The sequence below is a fragment of the Myodes glareolus genome, chromosome 25 (assembly GCF_982192425.1).
Source record: "Myodes glareolus chromosome 25, mMyoGla1.1, whole genome shotgun sequence".
Taxonomy (NCBI): Eukaryota; Metazoa; Chordata; class Mammalia; order Rodentia; family Cricetidae; genus Myodes; species Myodes glareolus.
This window is the reverse complement of record NC_142050.1, coordinates 3,495,650-3,520,609: the sequence shown is the minus strand read 5'-3', so window position 1 is coordinate 3,520,609 and position 24,960 is coordinate 3,495,650. Positions and strand designations below refer to the sequence as shown.

At 44.9% G+C, this 24,960-nt stretch overlaps 2 protein-coding genes across 10 annotated transcripts in view; one reads left to right on the top strand and one right to left on the bottom strand.

Annotated features, from left to right (window-relative positions):
* Nucleotides 1-4,833: 4,833 nt before the first annotated feature.
* On the bottom strand, nt 4,834-14,524 carry LOC125402274 (retrotransposon-derived protein PEG10). The gene is made up of 2 exons (XM_048436954.3): nt 14,296-14,524; nt 4,834-6,083 (listed from the first exon to the last, which is right to left on the bottom strand). Exon 2 carries the CDS (start codon nt 5,983-5,985, stop codon nt 4,834-4,836), a length of 1,152 nt encoding a protein of 383 aa, XP_048292911.2. The 5' UTR covers nt 5,986-6,083; nt 14,296-14,524.
* Nucleotides 14,525-14,723: 199 nt separating this feature from the next.
* The window catches only part of Sgce (sarcoglycan epsilon), a 69,778-nt gene continuing 59,541 nt past the window's right edge, over nt 14,724-24,960 (top strand). For 4 of the 9 annotated variants that reach the window (XM_085683773.2, XM_048436916.3, XM_048436897.3 and 1 more), the window contains exon 1: nt 14,726-14,898. In XM_085683773.2, the coding sequence (XP_085539899.1) occupies nt 14,790-14,898 (109 nt within the window). In that variant the 5' untranslated portion in view covers nt 14,726-14,789. Of the gene's footprint in view, nt 14,899-24,960 lie in introns of all 9 variants that reach the window. The other 5 variants (XM_085683775.2, XM_048436887.3, XM_048436906.3 and 2 more) reach the window with 3 other exon arrangements.

Below are 24,960 nucleotides of genomic sequence, written 5' to 3'. Positions count from 1 at the left end.
TGGTCTTTTGCTGCTAGAATACACTTATTTCCCGGGATATTCTTGATGTATTATTACTAGGCTCTGTGATTGATGTATTCTTCATATAAAACCCCATTCCAAATTTACTCAACTTGTACCCCTCCTGTCACCACTTTCCATCCCCCACTCTGCCTTGTGGTCTTATTTGCCCATCCTCCACTCATAAATCTCAGTTGTTCCAAGAAGTACTTCCACTAAGGTTGTGTCATTGTAATCACTATGGATCGGTTGCTTCCTTATATATGCATTTTATAAGTGGAATAAATTGGTTTGCTGGGGTAGTCTGGGTATATCATTGATAAGTCTATGTGATTGGTATGTTCCATAGTGCGTCAACCTCCACCTTCCTGCCCCATCTCCCATTCTTCTACCCTTGTTCTTCCCTTTCGTTCTCAGAGGTCCCTCCCCCTCTAATATATAATAAATCTCAAGTATTCCAAGTCATACTGAGATGAATAATTACATTACTGGAGTTGCTGTGTGGTGAATATTTGGCTAATGTCACAGCTGGAATGAACTAGTCGATATCTTGGAGTATTCTGGGTATATCATTAATGAACTGTGTGACCGATTGATATATTATTAGTGATGAACTGTGTGACTGATTGGTACATTATTAATGATGAACTGTGTGACCGATTGCTTATATGCCAACCTTATCCCAAACATTTTCCCAAACCCACCCTTCCCCACCCTCTTTTCCCATTTGTCCCCCCAACCCCTTTACTTCCTAGTTCCCACCGGTTATCACTCCGGACCCATCCACTGCTCCTCCCTCCATCCTTGATGATGGGTGGGCGCTGAAATGATCAGGACACAATTTGCCTTAACCACTAAGTCTTTATTTATTGAATTTTTATTGTAACATCAATATAGTAAAGAGAATACAGTAATATAGTTTGAAGGGTGGGGTTGGGGAGGGGGAGGGAAGAAGGGGTGGGGTTAGGGAGGGGAGGGGAGGAGGGCTACTGACAAGGAAAGAACAAGAGATTTTATTCATCACTTTCTTACAATTTCCATGAATATTTATCATTCAGCATTACAAGCTTTATTCCAGTAACAGTTTCTCAAATATGCCTCTCAAAGTTTGACTCACAATCTATCCCTGGAGATAATTCCTGGGCCTTTATTAGACTGATCTAATCATCTTTGAACTTTCACTAGAATTTTTCCATGTCTAATTCACTCATAGAATGTTGATTTCCCTGCAGTTCCCTCTGAGTAGAATTTTAAAGGTAAAATTGTAGGGAGGGGTAAGAGGGACAAATAAGTACACTCGTCCACTTATTGTTATCTTATCCTAACTTATCCTATCTTATCCTAACTTATCCTATCTTATCCTAACTTATCCTATCTTATCCTAACTTATCCTAACTTATCCTATCTTATCCTAACTTATCCTATCTTATCCTAACTTATCCTATTTTATCCTAATTTATCCTATCTTATCCTAATTTATCCCAACTTACCCACCCACCTAAGATTACTTAATAATCCCTCCCAGCCTAAAATTCTTAATGATTATGTATCCCCTATTACTTAATTGACTATAGAAAAAAAAAGAAAAACAATGCAATGTTCAAGACCAACTCATAAATGTTCTACAATCTGAAACAACCAAAAGCTTCCATTCCCATCAGATGCGTGTTCCCTCTCCAGCTGAATATGTAGCGTAGTTCCTGCAGACTCTTCTCTTCCGCAGGTGGTCCTTCATGACTGTCCAGGCCTCTCCAACAGGGTGCTCTCCATTGCCAATCTCGGAACTGTGTGAGATGCAGGATGCTGATGATGCGTGACAACCAGGTCAGTTCAGGAGTCCAAGAGGTACCTGCAAACTTAAACACAACTCTAGACTGCACCATACAGATGCCCCTCTCAAATTAGCATCTCAGCCAAACGCCTCCTGGTTCAAACCAAACTGACCCTTCATGATGACCTTCATGACCAGCAACAGGAACTCTCACATCCTCTTTGTCATTAATCAAGAAAAATTAAAATTTGGGCCCACAGCCAATTAGTTAATTTTGTCAATTTGTATTTTCCTCCTTTTCCAACTTATCTTTCTTCTTAATAAATGAATAAGGGCATTTTTTGTTGGAAATGCCAAATAAAAGAAAAAAGGAACAATTAATGTAAATTTGATCAACAGAAGAAAAACAAAAGGAAACTTAACAACTTAACAAAATAAAAGGAAACTTAACAAAATTTCAGTAAATTGAAACTTATCCTTAACACCTAACCCTTATAGCTAGTACATAGGAATACAGCATAGTACACACTGCCGAAAGTCAATGGCAAGCTTCAAAACACAATCCAGTGTGTGTCAGGGATGTTGTCTGTGAGCTGCGGGCCCACACCAGCATGCACTCCCTGACTGTCGTGCTCAGCTTCTCCAGATATCTGCTTGCAGTGGCGGCAAATGTCCGTGTGTATATGCCAGGGCTGCAGAAGACGGCCCACTTCTAGGCCCTCTGCAGCTTGAATATCAAATCAATTAAAATGCATGAAGGATGAAACTGAGTTCTGAGGTAAACTGAAGTGACGCTTCACAAAAATCAGAAGCACAAATGCACCATTTAAAAGTAATTAATGTAAAACATGATGACTGGCAAGCTTTCTGATCCCACTGAGCAGGAATCAATAGCCAATTAGGGGTCCGCAAATTTGTATATCATTTTTTGTGAATTTTAAAGGCCCAATTAATAGAATTTCGATTGTATGTATACTTTCTAATTCAACGGAAATTCTGAAAGCATAGCCAACACTTGAAAATAAAATGTTTAAAAAAATCTACTAAACTACTTAAACATGCAAGGGTAGGGGAGAGATGATGTTGATGGAAAAAGAAACTTCACCGTGAAGACAAAAAACCATGTTGTGTCCTACTGCTCAAACTGAACTAGAGACTGAGTCTCAGCAGTCAGGCAGGAAGGTGGCAAATCCTGCAGCAGGGTTAATGGCAGTAGTAGAGAATCAAACAAAAAGAAAGAAGTTAGACACATGGCTCAAGGCAGCAGCAAGAGCCTCATTCTTAAGAAGCCTGTATCTTCAAGACAATGTCCAGTGTCTAATTCTTCTCTTTCAAACACAACTTCCATGGCAGGAGTGTGGGTCTGGGTGCAAAAGCATTTCCCCACTCTCCAGCCAGTCACCAGGATCTGTGAACTTCCTTTTCGAGCTGAGGTGTTTCCTGTTGCAGACAACCAGTCAAGCTGCTGCTCCTTGAAAACAAACAGAACCAAGAAACTGGAGTTTGAAGTCGATGAAGTTCCGGAGGGTGCAGCAAGATCATCACGGAAGCCTTTACATGCTGCACCAGAAAGTCTGGCTTCCTGCAAAGGGCGCCCGTCCTAGGATGCGGGCAGGGCGTGTCCTTCCTCCTCCTCTCCTCCCCTCTGTATGAAATCAGCAGGTCCTGTGTTTGCATCAGCTTCTCTGTAAAGAAATTTGCCAGTCTGTGATTGAGATGTCAACTTACTAACTGGCAGTCAAGATGGAAAACTGACTTTAGCCCTGCGTGCCTTTGTGCCTCAGGTGGTCTGAAGATCCAGTAGCACACAGTCATTGATTGAGAAGCTGCACAGGATAAAGTTGAGGGCAGAGACACTCCGAAGGACATGACAGGTATTTACAAGGTACTGTAGGATGGAGGTGGTGGAGGTGGTGGCGGAGGCGGCGGCGGCGGAGGTGGTGGCTGCGGAGGAGGATACTGGGGTACCGGATGAGGATGATGGCGGTACCAATGTGGACACCAGGTGATCACAACAGGCATGAGGATCATTCTTCCATGTATATCTCGTCCCACTGGGTACCATGCAAACATCACTTGATGACCTGCGTAGGTGGCATAGGCAGGGATATGGTGATGATGGTGGTGGTATCCGTGAACGTGAGGGACAAATTCACCATAGGTTGCCAGGTGTGCGTGATCCGCCATGTTTGGAAGAGTCATGCGAAGGTACTGATTTTGGACTGTGCAGTTGTGTGGAGCTCTGCAATTGTACGTGACTTGGAGTTTCCACCCTCTCTTCACTTGCAGGACCTGGGCTCCATTGGGAGCGACGGTCGGAGTCATAAGTCCATTCTTCACGTTCCTGTCCACGAATTCTCGCAGGGCAGCCATTTCAGATTCAGACAATGAGTACACATGTCCACTGGGAATGCTGTGCGCTCCAGGGATCATCTCTATGTGGGGGTCAACCAGCCGGTGACCCGGGTAGACGTGCTCATCCACAGGTGTGTACACATTCTGGACGTAGTAATACCTCACAGGGTGGAAAACTCTGTATCCATCCACATGGTAGAAGAAAGGTGGATGTGGAGGATAAGGTGGTAGCAGCAGAGCAGGAGGTATCTGGGAATACATCCGGCAGCGAAATCGGCAGTAATCAGAGTTGAAGACAATGGAGCGAGTGCTCCAGGTAATGTGAGGGTCATGTGTGCTCAGCCAACGAATTCCCAGGACAATGGGAAAGAACGGAGACTGAGTCACATCAAAAGACAGTAGTTCTCGGTGGTCACCCAGGTCAACAATCAGGTGGTGTGTTTCTAGAACAATTGGGCCCGAGGCTATAGGATGCCCATCTATCGCTTCCACCATGATTGGCCATTCTTTGATTCTTAGAGGAATCCCATTTTGGATGACGTAGTCTTGATCGATGAAGTTGCCGGATGCGCCAGAATCAATCATAGCTCGGACAAACAGGGTGTGTCGGCCCGGGATATGGATCTGGAGCATCACTTGCAGGTGCGGAGTCGAAGCCTCGGGGGGTGGGGACCTTATTTCTTCTGGCCCTGTCGCTGAAGGTCCCTCTACAGCGGGGCCGGGGAGTTTCCCGACGGTGAATTTTTGGAGGCCTTCGCTGGACAGTTGTCAGCGTAGTGGCCTCCACTGCCGCAGTATAGACATAAGTTCAGTTTGCGGCGTCTTTCTTTTTCTTCCTGGGTCAGGCGCATGCGGGCACCTCCCACGGGCTCAGTAGGATCAGGATGGTGGTTCTGAGGCATCACTAGGGCCCTGGGTGGATCAGATCGGGGTTTGCGAGCAGCAGCAGCACGGGCCTGTCTTCTCTCAATGTGAATGACAAGACTGATCAGAGCCGACAGGGTGCTTGGGAGCTCGTGGCGAGACAGCTCCTCATGCATTTGGTCACCGAGGCCTTCAAGGAACTGATCAATTAGAGCAGGCTCATTCCAATCCAGATCATGGGCAACCGTCTGGAAATGGTTGGCGTAGTCGGCAACAGATCCCATGCCCTGGCGCAGACGTCTGATCTTGCGCTTGGCAGCTTCACGTCTCTGAGGGTCTTCAAAGACATGCTTCAACTCCATCATAAAGGCACGGTAGTTGTGCATCAGGTAACTGGATCGTTCCAGCTTAGCAGAAGCCCAGCGGGCGGCTCGGCCGGTCAGCATGCTTGTCACGAAGCATACACGGATACGATCAGCAGAGAAATCTCTGGTGCTTCTCTCCATGAAGAGCTGGCACTGGGAAATGAACTGACCCAGCATGTCAGGGTTGCCATCAAACTTCTCAGGAAGGTCTTCAAGGCAGTCATCCTCAAAGAAGATTGCTGGAGTAGCGGCCGCTGCAGCACCCTGGAGCTCAAGGTCATCTTCACTGTCTTCTACAGGGATGTGGAAATGAACCTGTTCAGGTTCTGGTTCAACTTCGACTTCTACGTGATCACGAAGACTGCGAAGACCGCCGTTATGGCCTGTGAATATGTCCACCTGGGGGTGCAGGCTGTTGTTCCTCGGGGACGGCCTGACCACCTGTGCTCTGAGGCTGCTGATATCTTCAGAGGTCTCACCACGGTGGTGGTGGTGGTGGTGGTGGTGGCGGCGGCGGCGCTGGTTGTTGTTGGGCACGCTGGAGCTCTTGGGCTTGTTGTTGTTGTTGTTGTTGTTGGGGGGAGGAGGAGGAGGAGGGGGCGGGCAGTCGAAACCACCCGCCGCAGCCATGGTGGTGGTGGGAGGGAACCTCCCAGGTGTTGCCTCACTCTGGGGAGGGTGCCCCTCGTGGTCGGCGGCTCCTCTTCGTTTTCAAAACACGCTTGTTCCTGTAAATGACAGCAAAAGCATACATTCAACATATACATCCAAAGCAGTCGCTATAAACAAGCATTTAGTTTTTCAAATCTCTTTTGATAATTATCAGTTGATAATTAGTCAACAGAACACAGACCCTTAAAAGAGGATGAAGAAATCACTCACAAAATAATAAAAAGCATACCACCTCTCAATGTCCAGACATCCAAATGACTGTTCTCATAAAAAAGTCACCTGCTCCTTATAATTAATACATGACCTTTATCAGAAGCCCAGTCACCTTTACAAGCTCTAAGGGAAAGCACACAATTGTAAACAACTCCTTTTGTATAGAGGTTACACAGCAAGAAATTTCCAAGGCAAAGATAAATAGGAAATAAATTATGCAAAATGATTCTACATTATGTAAATAATTCCAACACCATACCTTTTATTAATAAAGGTGTTAGGAAAAAACAACTAATACTCTAATCAATAAGAAACCACACACATAAAAGAGGTGGGTATCAGAACCACAATGCCTGTATTCACCAGCTCTGAAAAAAATCAAGTACACACTTGGCCAAAGGTCACAGCAGACGTGCACACTTAACACCGAAGGTCTAATTATGAAGTCGACCAACCACTATCACAAACACAAGGCTTTCTAATTGCTTTTATGACCACAAGAAATGTACTCAGAATTGTCTATGGGACAGAAATGGCACTGAACAGTACACAGGGATGTCAGTTTACCTTATTAAGCAATCATTAATCAAATATTAATTGATGCCTCCTAGGAAGAAATAGGCTATACAATAAGACATCTTTTCTTAGTGATGCCTGGTAATAGTATAACAAATTTAATTATGACTTAATTAAATAATGTATAAATCACTGAATTATACCTGTTAGCTTGATAATAAGTTTATTAATTTAAAAAGGGTAATTTTCTTATAAGTGGGAAGGGGCTATAAGTATAGCAGCTTGGATACTCAGAATTAGACACTTAAAAATATACTTTATTATATTTATTAATTAAAATTAGTCAAAGAAATACAGAAGTTTATTTATACTACAGGTCACCAGTGTAGCCTTTAGATTTTAATTGAGATTTTCGGTAGGGCCCACCCACAGGCTTGGAAAATTAAGGTGGGATAGACCTGGACTTCAAAAAGATGAGTGGATATGGGTGGGGCAGAGGTGAAATGTTTTCATAATGAGGTAGTGTACTTCCTAAAAAAAAAAAGTTAAGTACAATTAGATAATTATGGATTAATAAGGATCTCAAATCTCAAATTGGGAAAATTAAAGTAGTTATAGTAAAGAATAAGATATTAAAGTTTTACAAACTTTGAAATTGGACAGTTAGCAAACTTTTTTAAAAGTTTAACTAAGTTTACTGAAGTTAAAAAAACTTTTTAAAAGTTTGAACTACAAACAACTTTTAAGTTTAAAGCCTGAAACTTCAGAAAGTTTTAAAGTTCTGTTTTTGAAAGTTTGAACTTTTTAATAGTTACAAACTTTTAATTTAAAAAGTTCAATGAAAGTTTAATGACATAAAGTTTAAAACTTCTGAACAAACAAAAGTTTAAAAATACTTTTTAAATTTATTTTTCTCTGATCAGTCAAGGTGAAAATGGGTACTGTTAAATTCTATGAAACAAAAAAAAGATTAAAAAATGTTAATTAGAAAAGTTAGGTGGAAAGCAGCTAATTTTTAATCAATAGAATATTGTTTAAAAAAGAGGAAAACTGTCATCCCACATGACACCTGTTCATCACCCTTGTCCAATCCCCCTGCATCCCCCCCATCTTTTACGCCCCCTCCCCTGCTATGTCCAATCCCTCTGCTTTCTCCCCCCTCCCCTGCTATGTCCAATCCCCCTGCTTTCCCACCTCCCATCTTTTAGGCCCCCTCCCCTGCGACAACCACCTGCAGTCTTTTTCCCTTTGTCCCAAACTGTCCTGAGGTCTCTCCAATGAGTAGAGTACACAAGGTCCTTAAAGGACAGGGATTAGTGTGCCATTTTAACAGGTTTAACACTTCTGCTTAATCACTTAAAACACATAACTAATAATATTCAAGTTTTTAAAAGTTAGAAGACACCTTGACCTGTGGCATTCCCAATTCTTTAAAGATAGGTATATTAGTAACAAAGACCATAGTCAAAACAAAACAATACTTTTTAATTAAATTGCTTTAATCTCTCCTCTAAAAAAATAAGCACTGGTCTGGTGATTAAAGTGTGACTTCTGTCATCTAGAAAATAACAATTTCAAAACAGAAATTAAAAACTTCCTTAAGATGGTCTCAGCATGGCTTGGTGCAGCCTAACCCAGGTCAGGAAGGTACACAACCTAATGGGGTGGGTGGGCTTTATTGAAGCCAAGTCTGGTGGGCATTAACACTTACAAAAGACAATTAATTATAGGACAGAAATTGCATTAGGAAATCAGCAATCAATATGCCATTTGTATTGACATTGCCAAATATCTCATTGTTTATAAAAGATAATTTAAAAAGAGACTTGAGTTAAGGAAATGGGGGAGGGACTGCACCTATGTACCTTGGAGAAGTGTGCCCCTCCCACCAGGACACTCAGGGGGGCTGCACCCATGTACCTTGGAGAAGTGTGCCCCTCCCACCAGGACACTCAAGGGGGCTGCACCCATGTACCTTGGAGAAGTGTGCCCCTCCCACCAGGACACTCAGGGGGGCTGCACCTATGTACCTTGGAGAAGTGTGCCCCTCCCACCAGGACACTCAGGGGGGCTGCACCCATGTACCTTGGAGAAGTGTGCCCCTCCCACCAGGACACTCAGGGGGGCTGCACCCATGTACCTTGGAGAAGTGTGCCCCTCCCACCAGGCTACTCAGGGGGGCTGCACCCATGTACCTTGGAGAAGTGTGCCCTTCCCACCAGGACACTCAGGGGGGCTGCACCCATGTACCTTGGAGAAGTGTGCCCCTCCCATCAGGACACTCAGGGGGCCTGCACCCATGTACCTTGGAGAAGTGTGCCCCTCCCACCAGGACACTCAGGGGGGCTGCACCCATGTACCTTGGAGAAGTGTGCCCCTCCCACCAGGCTACTCAGGGGCGCTGCACCCATGTACCTTGGAGAAGTGTGCCCCTCCCATCAGGACACTCAGGGGGGCTGCACCCATGTACCTTGGAGAAGTGTGCCCCTCCCACCAGGCTACTCAGGGGCGCTGCACCCATGTACCTTGGAGAAGTGTGCCCCTCCCATCAGGACACTCAGGGGGGCTGCACCCATGTACCTTGGAGAAGTGTGCCCCTCCCATCAGGACACTCAGGGGGCCTGCACCCATGTACCTTGGAGAAGTGTGCCCCTCCCACCAGGACACTCAGGGGGGCTGCACCCATGTACCTTGGAGAAGTGTGCCCCTCCCACCAGGACACTCAGGGGGGCTGCACCCATGTACCTTGGAGAAGTGTGCCCCTCCCACCAGGACACTCAGGGGGGCTGCACCCATGTACCTTGGAGAAGTGTGCCCCTCCCACCAGGACACTCAGGGGGGCTGCACCCATGTACCTTGGAGAAGTGTGCCCCTCCCACCAGGACACTCAGGGGGGCTGCACCCATGTACCTTGGAGAAGTGTGCCCCTCCCACCAGGACACTCAGGGGGGCTGCACCCATGTACCTTGGAGAAGTGTGCCCCTCCCACCAGGCTACTCAGGGGGGCTGCACCCATGTACCTTGGAGAAGTGTGCCCTTCCCATCAGGACACTCAGGGGGGCTGCACCCATGTACCTTGGAGAAGTGTGCCCCTCCCACCAGGACACTCAGGGGGCTGCACCCATGTACCTTGGAGAAGTGTGCCCCTCCCACCAGGACACTCAGGGGGCCTGCACCCATGTACCTTGGAGAAGTGTGCCCCTCCCACCAGGACACTCAGGGGGGCTGCACCCATGTACCTTGGAGAAGTGTGCCCCTCCCACCAGGACACTCAGGGGGGCTGCACCCATGTACCTTGGAGAAGTGTGCCCCTCCCACCAGGCTACTCAGGGGGGCTGCACCCATGTACCTTGGAGAAGTGTGCCCCTCCCACCAGGACACTCAGGGGGCTGCACCCATGTACCTTGGAGAAGTGTGCCCCTCCCACCAGGACACTCAGGGGGGCTGCACCCATGTACCTTGGAGAAGTGTGCCCCTCCCACCAGGACACTCAGGGGGGCTGCACCCATGTACCTTGGAGAAGTGTGCCCCTCCCACCAGGACACTCAGGGGGGCTGCACCCATGTACCTTGGAGAAGTGTGCCCCTCCCATCAGGACACTCAGGGGGGCTGCACCCATGTACCTTGGAGAAGTGTGCCCCTCCCACCAGGACACTCAGGGGGGCTGCACCCATGTACCTTGGAGAAGTGTGCCCCTCTCACCAGGACACTCAGGGGGGCTGCACCCATGTACCTTGGAGAAGTGTGCCCCTCCCATCAGGACACTCAGGGGGGCTGTACCCATGTACCTTGGAGAAGTGTGCCCCTCCCACCAGGACACTCAGAGGGGCACTTTTGGTTTTTAATAATACAGTACTAGCTAAACAAATTAAAGGCCTTATTTGGCCTGTGAGGTCACCACTTTTAAGATTTGTGACCTTCCTCACTCCTAGACCCTAGGCTTACCCTACTGGGGGCCTTGCATTTTTGGGGTGGGGCTCTACTGCAAAAAAGAGTAGTTTAATCAGAAAAGTAATAGGGCCCTGGGAAAACAGTTAAACAGTAATTATAAACAAGTAATGAAATGTTTGGAGAGCAATTGGGGCAGCACAAATTTTGACTTAATTTTAATTTGATTTATTTCTTTTAAGGGGCTGGATTAGGAGTGGGGTTTGCTCAACTCTCCCATTCCTGAAAACTGGAAGGTCACACTGCATAAGCCAAGCTACCTGAGACAGGTACCATCTTCACATACGATAATTACATTTTAGTCTATTTAGAAATAAATAAGTATATCTGATTAATTATTAGGTCTTTACAATGACTTCCTCAAACTCTTCTTTAATTCCCCCAAACACATCAAAGGACAATAATAGTAAATAATCTTATATAAATGTCTCATCAGGAAAAGAAACACCAATAAACAACTCTTAGTTGCTTTAAATTTTAAATGTCCTTTTCTTATTATTATGTAAAATGCAAATCCTAATTTGCATGTATTTATTTCCAATGTTTTGAACCTCTTTAATAGGCAGATAAAACTCCCAAAGCATTTCAAGCTGTAATTATAAGTGTGTACTTCCCATAGCTTAGAGGAGGGGCATTAGGAAGGTGAAAGCTGGGGGCAAGAGCCCTATAATGCCCCTTAACAAAATCCTGGCTCATGGTTTGTAATATATAGAACCAGTTTTCTTAATTTCTTCATTAATTAAGAGACATTTCTATTTGGCTTCTCTGTAAATTACAGATGTTTAATTAAGCCAGTTGAAACAATCTCTGTCTTGTAGTGTAACCACTCTGTGACATCACACAAATTTAAATGTCAACATGTAGCATTAATAACCCACTTGCCCCAAATTTAAATTAGCTTTTTATGAAAAAAGCTAATTCCTTGGGACAGCAAATAATTAGCTTTTTATGAAAAAAGCTAATTACTTGCAATAACAAATAATTAGCTTTTTATGAAAAAAGCTAATTATTTGGAATATAATTTTATTTCACGTTATAATTACAGCTTGCTTTACTGGAACTCAAAAACTCACTTTTTAAATGTGCGAGAGAGTGGCCAGCAACGCAGCTCAGGGCAGCAAAGCACCACAGGAAAAGGACCAAAAACTCAAAAACCTGAAGGCCAGCAGCAAGACAATAATTTACTCTGGCCATTCAACAGTTACTGAATGCCTACTATGTGCCAAGCACAGTTTACTGTATATAGGCAGGTCAGGCAGAGCTAATCACCTAGAATTCTTATGGAAAAACCAAAAAACTGAAATGTTTATGCTCACAAACTTCTTCCTCAGAGGCCAAGCCATAAACCAATGCCACTTCAAACTCCTAAGAAACACAGTTCAAGATGCTCCTGTTTCTGTATTCACCAAAGCATTCAATTCCAGGAAGTCCAATGGTGTCTTAAGAAAATAATTAAATATGAAAATATTTTAAATTTAATTTTTAATTTAAAATAAATAATTGGCTTAATTGCTTTAAGGCATCAGCCAGGTCTTCTTAGAATTCCCATATCCGACTATCAGTTTTAATTGTGGGATCATTTTATTTAATAATGCAAAGCACTTATTAAAAGTGCTGATGCATGCCAAGTATACTTATTATTGTTGCTAATTATTCTTATTATTCTTATATTTACTAGACACCTGTGGACAAAAATCAAAACTGCGCAACACTGAAACCGCAGGGAGGCGGGGCTGTACAGCCAGGCTCAGACAGTTTGGCGCACTTGCGCAGTAGAGGCAAGCCTGTGGGGAGGGGCTGGGGCCCACACTACGCATGCGCAGGCAGGATGCGGGGAAGGCGGGGCTCCAAGCCTCCTCAGTGAAGGAGCTCTGGGAGGAGTCAGACATTAGAGAGGCGGGGCCTGGACCTCAGAGGAGGCGGGCCTTGGGCGGGGCTGAGCAGGCCACGTCAAAGGAGGCGGGCCTCAAGAGGGGCCAGGAGGCCGCCTCAGAGGAGGCGGGCCTTGGGCGGGGCTGAGCAGGCCACGTCAAAGGAGGCGGGCCTCAGGAGGGGCCAGGAGGCCGCCTCAGAGGAGGCGGGCCTTGGGCAGGACTGAGCAGGTTACGTCAGAGGAGGCGGGCCCTGGGCGGGGCTGGGAGGCTGGCTCTATGGCATCAGCACTTGGGAGGTTGGGCCTGTGGAAGCATGTTCTGGAAAAGCGCGTGACCAGCGAGGCGCGGGCAAGGCGCTAGGCCTCGACTCTGCAGAGGCAGGCTAGGAGGGGAGGGGCAGGTCTGAGACTGGCTGCTACAGGGCTGCAGAGTGTCTGCGCGCCTCCCCCCGCCCCCCCACCTCCCCAGACCACCCCCACCAGCTCCCAAGCTCCCGATTTCCGTCCATGGTAGCAAGAGCAAGCCACCCCCTCCCCTCGGCCTCAAACCCACGCAGCAAACCAGTTTGCACAAACTGTTGCTGTAGGCCTATCTGCGCCACCAAGCCAACTGCATCGTCACCTCGATCAATCACCATGACAAGGCAGCCCATTCGGCCATTTTCAAAATCCAAAACCCCTTCACTCTACTGCCAGAGCAGGAATGGTGTGGGCAGAATTTTAAACACTAATTTTTGCAGCCCAGGACTCCATTTTGTCTACCCCACCATCACGCAACTAGCTGTCCTACAGAAAAACAGAATTTTTTTTGGGGGGGGGGAGCTTTTTCAAAGGGCGAACCGCGTTTTGTACCCCGCTCCAAGGAGAGAGTTGTACTTTCTCCCTCGTCTTTCCAAAACCACTTTTTCTGGGGCTCAGGAGAGCGTTATGGCTCTGCAGCAGGTTGTGACGCATTTGTAAATTCATTTTTCTTGTGCGTTCGTATTTGGTTACCCTCCTAGAGCTCAGAATTCAGTGCGTGAAGCACGAATCGGTTGCGGATCGTCGCGGATCGCCGCTGTTCGGGCAGATTTGTTGCGCGTGAAGCGCATGTTTGTGCACAGACGCGCAAAAAGCGCCCATTAGTACATCGCAGCGCATGAAGCGCCCATTAGTACAAACTGAAGCGCATTAAGCGCCCATTAGTACATTGCAGCGCATGAAGCGCCCATTAGTACAGTGAAGCGCATTAAGCGCCTATTAGTATATCAAAGCGCGTGAAGCGCCCATCAAGTCTTAGCGCATGAAGCGCCCATTAGTATTTCGTAGCGCATGAAGCGCCTATTAGTTCATCGCAGTAGCGCATGAAGCGCCCGTCTGCAGCGCAAGTGAAGCGCTTATCCGTTTGTAGCGCATTGAAGCGCTGAAGAGTTGCAGAGCCGTCACTTTGCAGCGCATTTCAGGAGCAAATTGCAATTCGGTCTGTAGCTCATGTGCGTCTGCAGCTCATCACTGTCCGCAGCTCATGCGTCTACTGACCAATTCTGGATGCGGGTCGTGGAAACCGAAGCCGTGAAGGCTCGCTTTCCACACTCGCGTCTTCTGGTCCGGCCACTGAAGGCGTGGAAAAAAAAAAGATTTGCGAGGAGATATTCCGGGGCGCTACTTCATCTCCCGCAGCTCCCGAAAAAACGGGGATTGCGTGTGATCGTTAAAAATAATCATCACCGCATACTCACCACTCGAGGATTCCTCTGCGAAGCCGGGAAGGATGACGGGGTCCCACACCTGGCCCGCGACGGTCCACTGGTGACCGCGGTCCGGAGAAGCTCCGGACCGCAGTCGCGCAGCGGACCAAGGCGAGGCTCGGTGGACCGTCTCTGCTGGGCTGCTTTCCTCAGGTCGCCGTCAGGATTCTTCTGGGTTCTTCGACACACACCAACCGAAGTTGGAAACGCGTGTGCCGAGAGCTCGGACTGCCTGCCTTATATAGTGTGTTCCAAGGAGGGGGCGCCAAATCCCAGCGTGCTTCGCGGGCTTGCGGGGGCGGAGAGGGGGGGCTGCGTGGGCGGGCGCCTGGGGGGATGGGGGGTGCGGCGTGCGTTGCGTTGGCCCGCCGCTAGGGGGAGCATGGGCCCGGATGGGGGGTGCACGGTACCGATGCTGAACCGGCCAAGCTGGGAGGAAAGAAGAAAGGGAGGGGAGGGGAGAAGCCGGCCTAGGCAGGCCAAGAATGCTATTATCGTGGTGGTGGGAGCTGGGAGACCCCTGTGCTTGGACGGGAAAGGGTCGGGGGACACGCAAGATGAGCCCCGCGACCACTGGCACATTCTTACTGACAGGTTAGTGGCCTGCGCGCGACATGGAGGTTTGGGGGACCACAGGCCGTCGCCTCCCCATCCCCCACTCGGGTTCGGGGGGGTACCAGGGCGCGTCCAAAGGGTGCTAGCCCCTCTCTACTCCTAATGCCCCACAGCACCCCACTCTTTGGGCATGCTGAAACCCACTTCCCGGGCCCAGTGGGTCCCTCCCCAGGCTTGACCCCTGGCCTTTTCTTTCTTTCTGCACCCCCACGGCCCCTCCCTGTCCAGCAGGGCAGGAATCCGTCTCCAGTTTCTACTGTGAGCACCCCTCCTCCTCCCCACCTCCACCCCCACCCTGGTGGTGGACATCTTCTGATCCCTGAAGCAAAGACCTGGGGTTCTTGCCCATCGGGGTGGGGGTCTTTACCCCACAATTGAGATTCCTTGGCCTACTGCAAGCCAAAGGACATGGCTGCCCAGCTGCTTTCTTCTCACACCACATCTTTTCTTCCTTTCGGGAAAAGATGCACGTCTTTTCTCCCTTTCGGGAATCTGATTGAGAGAGAGAGACCACCGAAATATGACATTTAAAAGACTGAAATCCCCCCAATCTTTTTAAAACATTATTTCCTGGTGGCGCAAACCTGTTTTTTCTTAGGTCTTACCAAACAGGGAAGAAGAATCATAAAATGCTGGGAGCCAAAGGTGTCCAGGTCAGGGTCAACCATGGCTGGGGGCCAGAGATGCTGCAAACAGCACCCATTGCCCTACTGAATACATTCTTGAGGGGAAAGGCAAGAACAATTGAAAACAGCTGTGGGTGCTTTGGAGGGCTCAGCTACGGACTGTTGGTGGTGATTACAAGGTTTACACAGAGACCTCGGCTTTCTCCCCGCGCCGTTATGTTTTTCTAAATCTTGGGGGGTGAATGAATGTTTTTTGAGCGCAGTAACTGCACGCTTAAACCTTTGAAACAGGTTGCTGAAACTCAACTCCAAACCTTTGCTTGACTTGGTACATATAAACTTGTAATTTTTGTTTGGAACGTTTTGGAAACTTGCAAAGGGTCAAATCACTCAAATACTGAAGAGAAAGGAGGCGAAATAAAACAACGTGGATTACCACCTAAGCTGCCCAAAATGTTAGGTGCTGAGAAAATTGACAATCTGTTGCTAAATCTTTGTCCAAAAAGTTAAAGTTAAAAATCAAATTGGCTACAACTGAGCTGGATTTATTCACCACAGATGAAAGATATTTGTCTTTCCAGACTAAAACTCGGTGCATTTCAGGAAGATTCCTACAGCTTTTTCCCTTAAAAAAAAAAGCGAGACTTTGATTCATTGTGCACCACAAGGTGGAAGGGACCTTGCGCTATACAAAAAGCATTCAGCTTTTTAGCATTAAGCAAAAACTCATTGATTTACTGGGAACCAACTTATTAGAAATTAAGTGTTGACCCCCAGAAACAGAAATGAGGAAGTGTAGATTTCCAGCAGGAAAAGGCATTTATCTAGGAAGCTGGATGAACATAATCATGTTTTTTGAATTTAAAAATGTTTATCCTCTTCTGTGAGACAGACTAATTCCAGGATTTTTAAAAGAATGTTTATTTAACAGTCGCTGTTCTGGCGGCAGCGGGACTGTCTTGTGCTTTGCAGTTGTTTCTCATACGAAGTTAATTCACCTAGCTGCTCATTGATAGCTTTGCTTTTTCCTAAGTGAGATTTATAGCAAGCATGGATTAAAAATATGAGGAAATTCAAGTTTAAAAAATCACCCGAGTCTTTCAAGGTTTAAAGTAATTTGATTTTTCATTTCAAAATTTGAACCAGGATTTTTTTTGTCTTAATAAGTAAAAAAGGCTTTGTTTGTATTTTTGTAATAATACTTATTCTATTCATTGTCCAAATTCCAGAAAGAGCCTTAGTAAAGGTGATCAGGATCACCTGTGACACCCTCGCCTTGCTGTGGGGAGGCAAACTACCTCTATGCTTACAGAGATTTCTAAAGAAGACATTTTTTTTCATAGGGTTGCATATATTTTTTTCTCAAAATTAAACAGTGGATCAAATTAATTTTCTCTTTGTTTTCTTCCCAAGTAAGTAGATTTTGAGCATCAAATAACATTAATTTTACATTTTTCTTTAAAAGAAAATATTAAATTAATATTTTCTGGTTGATGTACATGAACAGCCCTAACACCAGCGATTTCAAACCCACGAGCTGAGCAGACTCCCCGGCCTTAGTATTCTCACTGTAGCTGTAATCCTGATCAATATCCTTGAGGTTTTTAATGTCAAAAAGAATTTATGAAAAGAATTTCACTTTGCTTCAAATTATAATTTTCCCATGGAAAAAGCAATGCCAGATATTTAGGTAAAATTTTCTTGCTATCTAAAGGAGCAAAACAATGTTTAACTGAACAAACAAAACTAATAGACACTTTAGATTTTTGTTGTTGTTGTTGTTGTTACTGAAACATACTTTAAATCCCTGTGTGTCCTAATTCTGATAGACAAGACTCTCAAATTCTCTTGGTCTTTACTATGCAGGTGAATTTCAGATTTCCTAAGCGATTTTCCCTGTGTGGATTATTTTGTGCCTGGTTTTCACAAGGGTCAGCGTGGAACGTGCGCACTGTTCCCATGCATGCTTTACTTCACGAGGTGTCCTTTGTATCTGAACATTTTGTCCATTTTTGTTAGAGTTTTCTCTGGGGCTATCAGTTTCTTGCTTTACTACCATGTTTAGTTTTTGGCGGTATAGGTAGGGAAAGTACTTTAGCACCAAGTAGGATTTTGATATCACACATAATATTTCTTCTGTTTGTAAATTTTGCCTATTTTATGGCCATTTTCCATATATCTGTGAAGCTGTTTATTTGTCTATTATATTTAGGGTAAATTCTAGAGGAGTAGGGAATTTCTATTCTAAAGCATAGGTAGAATTTTCACATGTCAAGTAGTAGACCTCCTATTTGGACATTTTATTCTTTTTAATGAGAATTTGTTATGCTGATTTGCTACCTGTAGTTGGCTTAGCTTCTAGGATAACAGGAGAAAATTGTTTTTAAATAACTTAAAATTTTCACTTGTCAGAAAGTAACTAGGGTTTGAATTGCTCATTTTATCCATTGTTGTAACAGCTTACCATAAATTTAGCAGCTATTGGTTTGCCCGTATACGTAACACATCTTTTAGTCCGGGGAGTAAATTATATTTCTAAGCCAATGGAATCTCCACTTGTCTCCGAGACTTTGCAAAAAGGAATGAACAGCACCACAAAGACGGACTAGGTATAAGCTGAGAGAGAAAGACAGCGTGTGCCCAGCTTTCAGCACTAGTTTGCACTGATGAAACTCATCCCTAAAGAAAAGATGGTGATGGTGAAGAAATCCTGGCTTGTTGAAAATGCTTCAAGTCAAATAGTTAGATTGTTTGTGGATCTAAGTACAGTATTTACACATGCTGTTTTTCAGATTGTTTGTGGATCTAAGGACAGTATTTACACGTGCCGTTTTTCAGAGTGTTTGTGGATCTAAGTACAGTATTTACACATGCCGTTTTTCTCTACAAGTAGTCCACAATTGTTTTTCTTTTTCCCTAATTGCCTATAGGCTCATACCCTTCCCGGTCCTTTTTCTTTAAACTTACCCTTCCACAGTCTCTATTCTAAAACCCTAAATATATTTTCTGTTTATTTATCTTATTTCCTAGTCTCAGCGTGGAACAGGACCATAGGTAATCAGATGAGACAGGTTTGTCTGTTCGGGTTCTTGGGCTGGAAGGAATCTTTACACTTTGCTCTGTTTTAGTCTCTATACGGTTTTTCCAATTTCTTAACCTCTCTAGCAGAGGCAGACAGGCAGACAGAGAGAGATGAATGGACACACACAGACACGCACACATACGCTTTCACGTGCTCATACACACATGTACGCACATCATCCAGACTTTTTTTCTAAATTTCAGGATCCCAGGTTTCTAGTCTGTTCTTTCCCTTATTATCAGGTTATTACGTCTAAATAACAATGTAGTGTTGAGAAAAGAGGGAAAGAAGAGAGGGGGAGAAAGGAAGAAAGCAAGGCTGATATTTCTAGGGATCAACAAGTCGTATCAGAGACTATTTTTTTGAGTAGAGTTTTCCGGTTGGAAAGAGATTCTCAATGGTCTAAAATCATTTCACATGGACTGCTTCCAAGCCAAATTCTCTGTACATGATTTTCATTGTGAATTATTTTAAAGAACTTGTAACTGTAGTAAAGACAGCAAGGAATTAAACAATAGCAACAGTAATCTCTAAACAACCTCTGCAGCCTGCCATAAACATTTTCATTAGTATTCTTTCTTTCCTGGGTTTTGCTTGGTGTGTTGTATGTTTTCATAAACTAGTACGTTTAAGCTGTGTGGATCTTTTACACTTTATTTTGAAAGATAAGAGAGCCTTGTTTTTAGGGAAGCAGTTTGCAGGCTGATGTGAGAAATGGTGTTCAGACTAATTAGCAGGATCGGTGTGTGAGCCAGAGACTAAATGGGACGAGCGCTGGCCAGATGTCTACAGGTTACTTACTGGTTCTGAAGGAGCGGGAACCGACTAGAGTCACAAACCCTGGATCTTCCCTTATTTCACATAGGCACAGTGATTTTGACAGAGATCTAGAAGGCTTGCTTTACAATTCATGGATGACTGGAAAAGAGATAGCTGTTGAAAATGTGTAACAGAATTTAGAGTTAAATACCATTTAAGTTGAGTCAAGTGCGATGCCGCAAGCACAGAATGCAGCAACCAGTGTACTTTAATTCACTGATATGAAGAGGAGGGGGTAACTTTTGTGTGGTTCTTGTTTCTTAGGAAGATCAGTATGAAGCAACGACATGATGTGGCTTATGAAAATAAAAATCCAAGTTAGACTGTGGTATTAACTTGTAATGTCTGTACATCATAAAAATTAATAGGGCCTTGTTCTAATCAAACACATCTGGAGTATTGTGTTCATTTCTGGCTGTCAGTTTGAAGAGAGATGTTGACACATTAGACAACTTGCAGAGCAGTCTATGAGGTTGGTGAGGATCTGGCAACTACTCTGTCCTGGAGGGTATCCTCAAAGGGTCTGGAAATGCTTAGCTCAAGTCGAGCAGAAGTAGAAATGAGCTCCTCTCTGTCTGCTTCAGAGACTGGCATCAGTGGGTGAAAGTGCAGATAGAGTCAACCCAAGAGTTATCAAATAGTGCAGGAACATCAACTCCACTATCCTTTTACAGTATCCGGAACATTCGCCTCCTTTGCAATGAGGAATCTGAAGGTAACTGGAACATTTTCGTGTAGCCAGTACACAGACTTGTCATGAAAACCTTTCATCTCCCAACAAACGTTCTAAAAGGAATGAGCATATAAGTTGCAAGTTCATGTTTCTCTCCTCAGCACTGCAAACTTGAAAAAAATCCAAGATCATTTCTCCCTTTGTCTTAACTAACTCCCCAGAGTCACTTTTTCTTTCTTTCTCCCCTCATTCCCCTGGTCTCTTGTTTGGTTCAAGCAGAGTTCTGCCTAGTGGTGACGGATACTTGGGACTCCAGCGTTACCTGGCAGGCCGCTGGCCCAAGGTAGCTTGGTGCCTGCCGTTCTTTTTCCCAGAGGAGTATGGGACAGAACTGTACAGTAGCCCCTTTCCCCTTGTGGTATAATAAACTTTACAATAAAGTTGAGGTTTTTTGTTTTTTTCAGTAATACCATAAAATCATAATCACTAACTGTGGCTTCCAGCCTATGCGTTTTTAACGACTCTCAGCACAAGCTGGTCTCTCCCTGCCTCGGGGGCACATTCTTACTGTGACAAACAACAGGTCTCCGGGCAGATTTTTCTTCCGTGACTGTGCATCTGCCCATTGATTGTTTATTTTGATAGCCATATCTAACTTGGAAGACGTGCCTGTTCAAGATGAATTCAGGTTATAGGACTTCCATACGGGACCTTTTTTTTTTTTTTTTTGAGCAGTTTTTCTGACTTCCCAGAATCTGCATTAAATACTTGGGAACCTTGCAGACTATGGCGGACTCTGTAGGAGATGTGAAGGAAAGAGAAGCGTTTGTGTCATCCTTGCTAGTCAGCTCTCCCACATGGCTTTCACTCCTAACTTTCTTCTCCACGCCAGTGCTCACAAGCCAGCATCCTGACTGCACGAAGTGGATTTTACTGTTAAACAACTTTCTTCTCTTTCTTACTCATTTTGTAACAGTGCCATACACTTCGTTGAGGTTGTAATAACACACACAGCCGCTTGTGGTGGCTGCCTTCCCAGTTGCTGGGGATGCCACAGGCATTCTTTGGCTCAGCTCCTATTTCCGGAAGAGAAACTCTGAAAAGTGAGGTTCTGGCATGGCAAGGCTTACCTGATCCACTGCCGGCTGGCTACTTGCAATTCCTTGAGTGCAGTGCTTGCCCATGTCCCTGAACTACAAAGTAATAACCCCAATGTTTAAACTTTAAAACTTATTATCCTGGGAAACGACTATGCTGCTTCCAAACATTGGTTGCTGGTGTGGCTATTGTTACTCTCAGAAGCATTAATGTGTTAGTGAAGGCTATACAGTGTTCTTCTTAGGTCTCTCTGGTGAGGTTTTTTTCCTCGTTGTTGGTTTTTTTGGGGGGGCTCTTTTGTTTTAAACCTTCATTTTAACGCAACATTTATGTCAATGGTTTAAATTATTTTCTTATTTAAAAATTATCTTTCACATGGCTCACTTTCTACCTAATTACCTTAGGCTAATCAGATATTTAGAATAGATCCTTGGCAGCCTGTACCAAGGGAATCACCCCAGCATCTGTTGTGACATGGAAGGACAGACTTTCTTTGCAGATAAATGAAACGGCTGGTTTCAGAATCGTTTGGGAGATAGGCAGCTTTGGTGCGGATTCCTTCCCCTTCTCTGCCTTTCGCTCATTCATCCGCTCACCATTTGATTCTTATGGAGATCGGAGTTCACTCTCTGAATCTGAAAGAGATCAGCTAATTTTCCTAGCAGTTATCGCAGAGAGTTTCAGTTCTATATTTTTTTCAGCAATCTGCAAAGAAATAATAGCCTCTGTTTTACCTTCGAATACAAAAGCAAAGAAAACATTAGCTCTAAGATTTTTGTTTTCTCTCTTACAAATCTGTGTTCCTCACTAGGCAGTAAAATGATACCGCTTGCTTTTCTCCCCCATGCAACAGTTAATCAGTGCAGCACCTTTGACAGCTTTGATTGTCAGTAGTGACAAAGTGCTCCTAATCAAAGCCTAGCACTGCAGCAGGCTGTTAGATACCTTAGTAGAATCTGAATTATACGTTTTAGTTTTTGGTCTAGCAGTTTTCCTCATGGATGTTCAGCTTACATGTAAACTGGTAAAAGCGCTCAGAGGTACAGACATGGATGTTTATTGCAATTGGTAGTAAAAATGAAAAACTAGAAAACCCTTGGTAATTTTAATGAATGAATAATTATTTTATAATTTGTTTGGAGATGCGTTGGGTGTTTTTTGAGACAATGTGACAGATGCTGAGAAAGATGTGATCCTGCTATAGAGCTTTTCACACTATTGAATTGACAAAGATGAATCAAACTTTTTTTTCTTCAAGATGAGTCTTTGCGAAGATTAATCAAATAATCACATATAATATCATACTCACTAGAACTAAGCTAAATGGAACTAACTAAGCTAAAGACACCGGCAGAGGGTTTGGCTGGAAGTACGGTGAGCGTGCTTTTCAAGGAAGCGTTCAGATGTGAAGGGGAGTAAATGCTAAGGAGGTGAGTCAGGGAAGGGCCAGTGAGACCAAGGCTCTGCTGAGGTCCTGGGACAGCCAGAGCACGCTAAATAAAGAGTACTGAGAGAAGAAAGAGATGGCCAAGGACAATGCCAGAGGGTCAAGGAGCCAATCTCTCCCGACCTAGTAGACCACCTTAAAGAGGTTCATCTTTGTACTAACACCAACGGGCATCTCAGAGGGGGGTTAAGCAGGACAAGACCAGATTTGCATTTCAAAAAGAGTGCTCTAACTGCTGTGTGAAGAAAAGGTTAGAGGCCTCTGAATAGAGGCCAGGGCTGCCGCTGGAGGTTGTTTAAATCCAGGTTGGAGATAGTGACCTTGTAGGCTAGTGTAGGAATGACAAAATGGACAGAGAAGGAACATTTTTGAAGGGTAAAATTTGGGCGAGGGTATCGGGTTGAATTTGGGGTTATTTGCCAGAAGATTATGGTTGCTACATTTTTGTCATCTGTGCGATGGTCACTGTAGTGTCAGAAGGAGGTCTGATCACTGGTCTAAGTTTGATCCGGTTGAATTCATGGTGACATAAATAAAGTATGATTGAGTCACAGGATGGAAAGCTAGGCAGTTTTAACAGGTAAATAGGTGCAAGTATGCTCTAAGAGAAAAACAGAGGGAATCACATGTATGGGAGAACATGACATGTGTATTTATGCCCGTGTACAAATATATGTTTCACATGAATAAGCCATAAAAAGGTACAAAGACAGTGCATGTTTTAGCCAGTGGGTGGCCTTGGTAAGATGACAATAGGGATGTGAGAAGGGACCTTTATAAAATAGAGCTTCCTGATGGAAGTGTTATGAAGCATGACTCTTATAGACAATTAATGACAGTTTAAAACAAACACTTGATGAGAGACTGTTTCTCTTTTTGATGCCTGCTAATTGGAAAGAGGGTGTAGCAATATTGCGATTTTGATTCGGAAGAGCAGTCTGCTGCGGCTTCCCTTCCGTAGCCCGTGGCTCACGCGGACCCTCTGCTTTCTAATCCCTTTCCACTAGATCGCACTAGCACTCTGGGTTTGTGCTCTTCTTTCCATCCGAAAGCAAATGAGCATGTTAGATGGCAGTGATGCCCATGGCTGCTGCGTGGATGGTCCCGGTGCGTTCCCTCTCAGCAGACAGTCTCGTGAAGCAGAGGGAGGACCACAACTTTCCCTCTAATTCATTTGAGCGAGGGAGCAAACCTTGGCTAGAGACCTTTGGTCTCAGTTACTCTGGCAGATGTTGCAATTTAATTTTCACCCAGCCCTGGAATTATGTTTACTGCGAAACTGAGTCGTGTGCACCTGGCAGGCAGTTTCTCCCCTTTAGTTGCATTCTTTCCTCAGAAAAACACCCAAAGACTTCATGAGATCTCAGGGAAGAATTGTGAGGTGAATTCCATTCACCTCACATCTGCTTTCTTCAAAGAGATAAAGGGCGACTCTGAGTCGCCAGAGCTCCCTGTCTAAGGGTGAGGCCTGAGGACATGCCTGGTTACCTGATTCTTAGTCCCAGGAGGCAATGGGACAGAGTTTGACAAGGCTGGAGGCACTAGGCTTAAATGTTTTTGAGGTGCTTCCAGAATGTTCCCTAGCCCAGCATAGAGATATGGTTAAATTTCATGCATCATAGCTGTGGGAAAAAATGAGAGTGCTATATAATGCTATCTGAAGTGATCATTTTTTAATTGAAGATCACTTGTGGATTATCATTTTGTGCTAACTTTCATTGTAAAGGTTTTATGCGTGTTCTCTCATTCAGTACTGACAGGGCCTCTGTGATGTGAGCTCTGCTCTGTTCCTGTCCCACCAGAGAAGAAACTGAGGCACAGAAACACTGGATAGCCAGTGTTATGTGAGTGCAGCTGGTTTCCTGCAGTCTCCCCCAAGCACTGCCTTTCTGCCTCTCGGCACTTCCCTCTTCTTTCTCCTCAGCGTCTCCTAATCTACCTTGCTTCACAATGAGAAACAGTCTAGTAAACTTGAATCATATTAAATAACTGCTCAGGTTCTGCTAGGATTTTGCTTTTGAAGTTCTTGATCTCAAGTCCGGCTGCAGCAAGCACTTCCCTTGGGAAAACCATTTCTGGCACCGGCTAGCGGCTCAGAAGACAGGCTCAGTGAAGCCTCTTCCCTGCCTGGATGCTTACCGACAGGACGGTTTTCTTCTGTCAATGAATTGCTTTGTCTTTTCTTTTTGTTTTGATGCAAAAGTGCACCGGCTTAGTTTCTCCCTCCCAGCCGAAGCACCGTCTTGTTGCTATTTCTAATGCACGAATCTGGCAATGCATTTTTTTTCTCAGAAGC